Raw genomic sequence first — 9,065 nt, 5'->3', positions numbered from 1 at the left:
TAATATGAAAATTAAGTCATTGGTTTCCAGATGAGTCACTCAAATCAGTACTTGTTCTGACAGCAGTACGGATTCGTATCGGAATCACTTATCCGGCGAATGTAAGTTTGATAGTGGCAGTCTTTCTATGATTTAAAATATAGAGTGAATACTTACAATATTATAGCCGATTGAGCTGCGCTTAATGCACTTTTTAAAAAAAAAGGCGCGTGCTGGAGTACAAAAAGTAGGCGCGTGCTTTTTTGAACTGGCGCAAGCTCGGGCCTAAAATCGAAGATTATAAAAATTTATTTATTGTCTTCTTTCTTCGAAGAGATATTTGGGTACAACAAAGCTTGTCCTCAGTGGTATGTCTGAATTAAAATTACGCAAAAAACAAATGTCATTTTTCGATGAAGTGATGATAAAGCAGTATTCCAACAACGCGTGCTAATTATATACTTTAGGGGGGATACAATCCCCAACTCGTTATCAGGATCCAAGGTTCAAGCAAAAATGGATCTTCGAATAACAACAACATCAGCAACAATTGACTATGCCATGACCGAATTCGCTAAAGAGTGCACGGCTAGGAAGTATTATTTGGATAAATTGAAGCTTGTTCTTCTTTCCAAATTGCATCTTAACTCTTTAGTGAAAAATTTAAAGTCCGACCCAAAATCCATCAGTATCCCACTAATTTAGATCATGGGATTCGACTGCCATGTGCTTAATCTTGTCCTGATCAAACCAAGACAATATATGGTTGTTAAGGTTGCAACTATTTCATACCCGATAACGAAAGCCCTCGTTCAAGCAGGAGGGATTGATCTTGCTTTCAAGAAGTTGAAGAGCTCTTGGGGGTGCTCGAGCCGAAAAAGGGCTATTTACAGTGTGATCTCAGCCATTTATATATCTGTTTACAGATATATAAAAGCAAGAAAAAAGGAAAAAAAAAACCTTTTAAAAAAATTTGGTTGCAATGAGTGGTAATACATAGTAGTTTGTAAAATGTTGTCAGAAATATAAAAACTGAATTTATGCTATAGGGTTGCTGTCGCTTTAATGCATGGTCCTTTAGACTACGGCAAATTTTTACAGTGTGAAAATTTGCCACCTAACATAACCACAGAATTTGGCGCACTTTCCCCAATCCGAGACAACAAGACAATTTATGTAAGGCGGGAGTTTTCCCATATCCTCGAGAAATCCGATTCAATCAAGTCAAAACTGTCTCAAATTGAAAAAATAAACTCGATTTGTAACACTCAGCGAGGCCAAAAAGAAATTGTTCGGTTCATGTAAGCGCATTCTATTACAAAGTAAAATTGGTCATTTTATTTATTGCCGTTTGTGTTTCAGCCTCAACCAACATCAAAACAAGCCCTCCCTATTTTACACCAGCAACATGCGCCAGTACTCCGAGGAAGATTTTAAGATCAAATTCTGGTCGCATATCTTCGAGGAGGTCTTTGGCTATAGCAAAATTGATCTTAAATGGTAAGTCTTCTCCAACAATTGATTAAAATTACGCGAAAAAAAAAAAAAAAAAAAAAAGACTTCATTTTTCGATGAAGTGATGATAAAGCAGTATTCCAACAACGCGTGCTAATTATATACTTTAGGGGGGACACAATCCCCCATTCATTATCAAGCTCCAAGGTCCAGGCAAAAATGGGTCTTCGCACAACCACTTCCTCGGAACCCATGGATTATACAAGGACCGGAATCTTAACGACCATATATTGCCTTGGTTTGATTAGAACAAGATGAAGTACATGGCAGTCGAATCCCATGATCTGTATTAGTGGGATACTGATGGTTTTTGGGTCGGACTTCAAATTGTTTACGAAAGAGTTAAGATGCAATTTGGACAGAAGAACAAGCTTGAATTTATCCAAATAATACTTGCTAGCCGTGCACTCTTTAGCGAATTCTACCATTTTCTACCCGGTCACCAAAGTACTCGTCAAAGCAGGTGACATTAAAAAGCTTGTCGATCTTGCCTTCAAGGAATTGAAGAGCCCTTGGAGTGCTTGGCCCGAAAAGGGCTATTTACAGTCTATTCGCAGCTATTTACGTATCTGTTGACAGATATATAAAAGCAAATCAGCTTTTTTTTTAAAAAAATGGCATGTATTGCGTATTGCTTCACCTTGTTTTGGCAATACATGTCAGAGGTTGTGACAATTCTTTACTCGGTGACAAAAGCCCTTGTCCAAGCAGGAGGAATAGAAAAGCTGGTAAATCTTCTTTTTTCTATGAAGGTAATATACGACAGATGTAATTCAGGATACCGTCAGGCTCAATTACTTGAACATTTATGTAGGAATCAATTACCAAATTAAAGGAAGATATTGAAACTGTGAACATGGAGAAGCATATCAACAAGATCGATAGCATCTTGAACGATCATGCAAACAGCAAGGATGATATATGGTGTACAAGGGTACAATGGCCGGGCAAGTCTAATTTAGATGATACTCCCAGTTGGAGTAATGACGATGAGGAAGAGCATAAGGACGAGGAGGAAGATAATAGCCCAGAATCAGTTAAAGAAACATCGTTTTAAATGATGATTTCAATCATCAAAATAAATAAATCTTAATTAATCAATCAATTATTCCATGCCGATCAAAATAATCTCTTCTTTGTATCTTCTTTTTATTCCTTTTCGCACATTTATTTTAGTGCTTTTTATTGAGGTGTAGTTCTTTATGTTTAAAAGTTTGAGCTGCTCTTTAGAAATAGATTTTTAACTTATTCTTAAAAAAAACGCATAATCGTAGCACCGCATCGTAACAATTCCATTATTTTTTAAACACGAATAAACAAATTTACTTCTTATAAATTATATGCATGCCCTTTAATACCAGAATACGTTTTACCAACCCACCAACTATATCTTATTCTAAAATCAAAAGTTGTATGTATAGCTTCTTGGACATATCCAGTTACGTTGGCTATAGTCTATTGAGTTTTGCCACACCCCACTACAACTTTGTCCTTTTATGTCCTCTCAGCACATGAGGCATGGAATTTAAAAATCAGAAATCAATTTTTGAGCAGTACGAATTTATTATACGTTTTGATATAATCGTATAAGGCTGTGAAAAATGTGACTCCACTCATCGTCCTTTTATGATATGGTTCATTAAAAAAAAGGGGGGAGGGTGGATCATTACAGAGCTAACATGTCTTATTGCAGTAGTTATATAAAATTTGTTTTTTCTGCGTCTAGATGAAAATAATTAATCATTGATATTAATGATACGTTTCTTTGCCTTGAGATTCTCAATTACGGTTTTCATCTCCAAAACCGGTTCCATAAACATGTACAGACTGTATTATGAGCAATAGCCATTGTATTATAGCTTGATGTGAAAAAAAAGCAAACTGATCAGTTGTTCGATACTTACTTCATTGACAACAACACAGGGTATACAACGGGGTCGATGTTTACCAACGTATACTGCTTAGGCTTCACCGAAACATGACGGAGTAAATAAAGATATTGTCTCGCCCTTTCAGATTCCTTACTAAAGAGCTTAGATGAAGTTTGGACTTTAATTGGGTGAATTCTTTGGTAAATATAACTAAATCGAATAGTGATTCATCATGCAATGTTATATTAAAAAAGATATTGTAGGCTTTAGTAACATGACAAAAAAAATGTTTGAACAAACAAAGAAGATTATCTTTATTTTAAAAATAGATTTGTTATGGTTGTAGAATAGAATTGAAGAACGGCTGATACACTCAAGTTTTGTGTGTATCACAATCATCATTTAGCAGTAAACAAGAGGTGAGATCAAAAATCCATTATTTGCAATCGCAAGAGGTACATTTGCAGTCATCACCGCAATCACTTTTTTAAAAAAAAAGATGATGTTGTATCAGATACAAAAGGTTCATACAATTCATTTTATATACATATATACAGCACACTTACTCGCAACGTGGTCCATCAGATTTCATTTTTGTATAAGAGTTATTTAGTAAAGTAAATAATAAGAATAAAAAAGCCAAAAAAAAACTAGCTGTTGACCTTCTTTATATAACAGTGAAAATAATTAGAGTTACATCAGATGAGAGTGTTGTATTTCATTACGATGAAGGGTTCCGACATGAAATGGATCGGGCGGGAAGGTCATAGTAGGACAATCTGGATCTGATGATTTAGAACGTAGCTTTGTAGCGTTAATCTCGCATTGATCATCTTTCTATCCGGTGGAGGTTACACTTTACCCACATATTTCTAAAGAACAGACCCCCCACTTTGTAGCGTTAATCTCTCAATGCACATCTTCTATCACAAGGTTACACTATTCCCCATCTATATATACCATTTCTAAAATAAAAACTTTTTTTTATTACACTATGTATATATTTGATATCGCGTAGACATTCTAAGAAAAAAGGTGTTCGTGTTGGCGTATGTGTTTGTGTGTGTTTGTGAATTGTGGAGTTTTATGGTAGTAATAAATTTATCGTTGGGTGTTATAAGAGACTTGGGCATTGGCACGGTTTGCTAATGCTTGTTTGTGAACCTGTTGCTTCTTTTGCAAGACAGGACTGATACCTTGAGAAACATCAAACACCTCTGCTGCAAATCTCTCTTCGAATGATTTCTCTCCGCGCTTCTTTGAGGCATCCAACATCCAAACAATAGCACGACGGCGACGTTGACGGTCTCTTAATGCTGTAGGCACATGGACAACTTTGGATCCCTTTTTGGTGGAGGATAATTTCAATAAGGGAGAGGCGCTTTCAATAGCTTCCAACAAAACGCTGTAAGGAGTGGTCTCTTCTCCGATTTTCTTTGCAAGGTGCTTCATACTGTCGGATACTAAACGTTGTGCTCTGGCTTTCTTTCCGTCTCTCATGAGTGTGTTGACTAACTGACTCACAACTTCATCGTTAGGCACAATGGGGACTTCACTGCTAGTCATGGTGGGAATAACAGGTGTAACAGGAGCAACAGGTGTAGATCCAACTGCTGTGCTCATGGGGCGAATCCAAGTAGGTGTGAAAGCGCTGAACTTGCGCATAGTAGCTCCATTTTGACGGAGTGCCTGTAAGATGGTGCTGGACATTTTTTAAAAAAAAGCTTCAAAAAATTGTAACTGGGGGTTAGTGACAGGCCGACCTGGGTGAAAAAAAAAAAAAGGCAAGAGCTCGAAAAAAAAAACACACACACACAATCCAGATTCCGACGTCATGGGTGACTGTGTTTTCCAGTTTGCTGATACCTATCTCTTCAGCCATGATTCCTGTTTAAAGCTTGACTGGTAGCCGCTAAAGGCAACGGCTTATTTCTTTTTTTTAAAAAAAGGTCATCTGGAATGGAAACATGCTTATTTTAAAACTTTTCTTAAATTTCAGCCGATGGAGCAATTGCATTATTCACATGCAGGTAGACTTGATCAGTTAGTCCTTGTAACGAAGTACAGACGTATAGCAAATACATGCCTATAACAAAACACATGGATAGGAAGAAGAAAAAAAGGACAATAGCTACACTGAATCATGTCTTTTATTGCATCACTTGCTTTTTAGGTGTAACCCCATCCGGTATTACATAATGTGCCTTAAAAAACAATCTGATAACATCAAAGGGAGGGAAAAAAAAAAAAAGGTATATTTTGTCTTTGTATGACAGGATCACATCTAATCTAATTTCTTCTTCTTTATGTTCTACCAGTTTAAAATGGATCGCTTTGTTTGTTTTTCAAAACTGTTGTCCATAGCACCACGGTAGATATCTTTGATGATTTTGCCCTTAATGACGGTTTCCTCTACAATTGGACGACAATGGCAAGTTTTGACTCTTCCGTACCAGACACCTCTTGTACCTTCGTTGGTATAACAAATAACATTGCCTGCAATTTTATGGCCTTTTTATAAAAGAAAAACAATCGGGTTTAGTGAAAAAATGTGATGGTGTGTACATGTATATCTGTTTACCTCCAATATGGCTAACCATAATTACAGCAGCTTCATGCTCGCTAATGTCCTTTTCTCGAAGCACATGATCAAACTCTTGGGCTAAAATTGGGGCAGTGACACCGCAGCGCTTGTCTCTCTTTCGATGTGAACATAAAAGCAGCAAGGTCTTGTAGGGGTTTTTGATAATATGCATTTCACCCAAACGATCATCCTTATTCATGAATTCAATATCCATGGGTTGTGTGGGTAAAGCAGTACCGATAAATAAGTCGTAAAAATCCTGTGCCTTATCAGATGTAACATTGGATACAATAATATTATCGGGAAAGATCATTACGTCACATGAATCAGGAACGGTTGAATGGATTGAAACAAGTGATGAATTCGTCATTAAATTTTTCCAAGGTTGACTTGTGCGTTGTGCGTTCGAAAGACTTTGAGCAAATGTGCCATTGTCATCTTCAATGTGCTTTGGCCAGTCGGAGCATCCTGTGGCAATAATGATGTGACGTCCGTAAGGCTTCACAGACCCCAAAATAGGGAAATCAAGCTCGATTTTGAGGTTGGAGGGGTATGCTTTATGGTCTGCACAGGGATTGGCACAACCGGTACAATCGTCCACATCTTCGTCTTCATGGTGTGGTATTTCAGCAAGTAATTCTGCAGGAGGAAGAAGGTCGGGGTTGCCAAAGCCTGCAAGAGAGCCTAAGGATTTCTTCATATAAGATACCATTTTTAAAATGTAATTGAATACAAAAAAGAAAGAAAAAAAAATTAATTGAGAAGTCTACCGCTTTTAATTACATTTGTGGAGATTAAAATAAAAAAAGTGTCACCCGAACAAGCGCGACCGTGCTTAACAATTATTACCTCATATAGTGAATTTATAAGGTCATATTTAAATCCAAAACTCTTCTCTTCTCACACACATTTTTACACGCAATTCTTATCAAGAGCTTTTCGTGCTTCTTGATCTATTATTGACTTTAACTTTTTCAGTCACATCTGTGCGGATATTTTCTCCCCTTTTCAAAAGCGGGGAGCAAAATGCCGACCCGTCCGCCGGCCGCTTCATCTCTCTCACAGATAATAAAATAAATAAATCTTAGTTGTCACTGGGAGGGAAATCATTTCTCTGATTGAAATATATTGTCAATTGTGACATGGATAGATAGTTACAGATGTAACGTCAAACATCACCAATGACAAGATTCACTTTTATAAACTGTTGGATTGTCTGTTTTATAGAGCACACACACATACACTCTCTCTCTCTCTTTCATTTCTGTAAATCGTGGGAAGAACCTTTTGGACCACAATATTATTATTCTAAGTTACCAAAAAAACAAAACAACAAATAATGGTATCACTAAAACAGGTTTATCTAAATAAAAAAAAAATTACTTGTATGGAAAATGTGTTTAAAAAGAAATAAAGCACATGTGGGGTTACATTCATGTAAAATAGGATCATTTGTGAAAAAAAAAAAAAAAAAAAAAAAAAAGACAGGATTACCAGTATATTTAAAAGAGAAACACATCATACCTGTATTTTACTCGTATGTCTCTTTATATTGATATCATTCGAGTAAAAACAATTGATTGATAAAAATCTGTACACTCCCCAATAAGTATCCGTAACACCGCACTCGCTTCAATCCGAGGCGAGGTGGTAGGCAAGAAAACCTGCATAATAGCAATTTGATTGGCTTGCAGCAGATCTACCTTACATTTACAATTTGATTGGTCATTTCCTTTTGGTGACCAAATGACCCAGCTTTTTTGACATGAAACTTTCAAGTTTGTTTTATGTCTTTCCTTTTTTTTAAAAAACAAAAAGAAACATAATGGCTAATTACAGTTCAGAATCAGAAGGCATATTTGAAGCTGACAGTGTATACCATATAAAATATAAAAAAAAGGCCACCACAGTCATATCTGACTCTTTTCTTTACCTAGTCTGAAAACTTTCATGTTGTACCTTCAACAGACGAACAAGACAGCCACGAAGAAGAGGAGATGAAGCTAGAAGGCACTGAAATAGAAGAGCAACCACCTCAACCCCCTAATCCCGTTATTGTATTTATTGGCAATGCCATCAAACTCATGCTGCTACCCTTTTGTAAAATATTTTTCGCGCCTACAGCTCAACGCACTTTTGTAAAAACTACCATCATGGCTATCACCATATCTTATATTGTAGCAACCAGTATGTTTGCCTACATTATCTTTTACAACAGATACATCCCACCTATTACACATGTACAACCTATCTGGTTCCATTATGCCGCTCCACAAGGTCCTCGAGCCACGGTCGATATTGCAGTCCGTAACTCGGTTGTAAGTGTTTTTTATATAACATCGTAAACTCAGCTGACATTTCTGCTATAAAAAAAAAGCCTTTGCGACACGAGCAAGAGTATGATGTTTCAGTCGAATTGAAAGTGCCTACCTCTGATATCAATTTTGGAATTGGTAATTTCATGATTGATGTGCAATTGCAATCCAAGAATGGCTCTACTATCCTAAGATCAAGTCGTCCTGCTATTCTACGCTATCAATCTCGATCGCAAAGAATCTTGAGAGTATTCTCAAAAGCCATTCCACTTTTGATTGGATTGTCTGAGGAGAGCCAGGTGATTCATACTAAGCTAATAGATAAGTTCACGGCAATCAAGGTATGTCATTTGTCTCTCTTTTTTTCTTTCTTTGAATAAGAGGTTCATACTGTGGTTAGAATCAACCCGTGAGTCAAGTGGAAGTCGCCATTTCAGATCCAAGAATTCAAATATACGATGCCAAGCTACTGATACTTGCCAAATTCCATGGACTTCGGTAATTTCAACACTGCATACTCATTCTCTCTCTTTTTTTTTTGTAAGGGTTTTAATCTTTTTATATGAAATAGTTATTATATGTATTTCCATCGCATCATGACTGGATTCACGTTCGTATTGATATTTTCCATCATCGAGTTTATATTTGCAGCAATAGCTTGGAAAGGTTTTGGAGAACGCTTGTGGGGTAAAATCTATCAATCATTTAAAGATCAAGCAGGTATGGATGGTGTGGTCAATCCACCTTCTGATATTGGAGATGGGCTACTTGTATCAGAAACATCAAGTGATAAATCAGATA

At 36.6% G+C, this 9,065-nt stretch overlaps 4 protein-coding genes across 4 annotated transcripts; 2 read left to right on the top strand and 2 right to left on the bottom strand.

Moving 5' to 3' along the window:
- Positions 1-823: 823 nt before the first annotated feature.
- On the top strand, positions 824-1,930 carry EV154DRAFT_214307 (uncharacterized protein). The gene is made up of 4 exons (XM_051594393.1): positions 824-968; positions 1,061-1,280; positions 1,342-1,479; positions 1,605-1,930. The coding sequence occupies exons 1-4, from the start codon at positions 962-964 to the stop codon at positions 1,750-1,752; spliced, it is 513 nt and encodes a 170-aa protein (XP_051463128.1). The 5' UTR covers positions 824-961; the 3' UTR covers positions 1,753-1,930.
- Positions 1,895-2,602, top strand: EV154DRAFT_547348 (uncharacterized protein). Its single transcript, XM_051604752.1, has 2 exons — positions 1,895-2,246; positions 2,309-2,602. Exons 1-2 carry the CDS (start codon positions 2,109-2,111, stop codon positions 2,549-2,551), a joined length of 381 nt encoding a protein of 126 aa, XP_051463127.1. The 5' UTR covers positions 1,895-2,108; the 3' UTR covers positions 2,552-2,602.
- Positions 2,603-4,158: 1,556 nt separating this feature from the next.
- EV154DRAFT_214248 (30S ribosomal protein S7p/S5e) lies at positions 4,159-5,472 on the bottom strand. The gene has a single exon (XM_051594392.1). The coding sequence runs from the start codon at positions 5,073-5,075 to the stop codon at positions 4,467-4,469; it is 609 nt and encodes a 202-aa protein (XP_051463126.1). The 5' UTR covers positions 5,076-5,472; the 3' UTR covers positions 4,159-4,466.
- Positions 5,473-5,676: 204 nt separating this feature from the next.
- On the bottom strand, positions 5,677-8,101 carry EV154DRAFT_535644 (Sucrase/ferredoxin-like-domain-containing protein; the record flags this gene model as incomplete). Its single annotated transcript, XM_051604083.1, has 3 exons — positions 5,677-5,876; positions 5,947-6,643; positions 8,084-8,101. 3 exons carry the CDS (start codon positions 8,099-8,101, stop codon positions 5,677-5,679), a joined length of 915 nt encoding a protein of 304 aa, XP_051463125.1.
- Positions 8,102-9,065: the final 964 nt, after the last annotated feature.

Source organism: Mucor mucedo (genome assembly GCF_025094135.1).
Source record: "Mucor mucedo strain NRRL 3635 chromosome Unknown EV154scaffold_4, whole genome shotgun sequence".
In the NCBI taxonomy this organism is placed as follows: domain Eukaryota; kingdom Fungi; phylum Mucoromycota; class Mucoromycetes; order Mucorales; family Mucoraceae; genus Mucor; species Mucor mucedo.
Note: the sequence above shows the minus strand (reverse complement) of the source record. Positions and strands in the feature narration are given on the sequence as shown.

Bases quoted from the DNA above. Each gene is read 5' to 3' on its own strand.
- EV154DRAFT_547348 (XM_051604752.1), top strand. From the start codon at position 2,109: ATGGCATGTATTGCGTATTGCTTCACCTTGTTTTGGCAATACATGTCA. The intron at 2,247-2,308 runs GTAATATACGAC...ACATTTATGTAG, and splicing joins ATCTTCTTTTTTCTATGAAG to GAATCAATTACCAAATTAAA.
- EV154DRAFT_214248 (XM_051594392.1), bottom strand. From the start codon at position 5,075: ATGTCCAGCACCATCTTACAGGCACTCCGTCAAAATGGAGCTACTATG.
- EV154DRAFT_214307 (XM_051594393.1), top strand. The intron at 1,281-1,341 runs GTAAGCGCATTC...TTTGTGTTTCAG, and splicing joins AAAGAAATTGTTCGGTTCAT to CCTCAACCAACATCAAAACA. The intron at 1,480-1,604 runs GTAAGTCTTCTC...TATATACTTTAG, and splicing joins AGCAAAATTGATCTTAAATG to GGGGGACACAATCCCCCATT.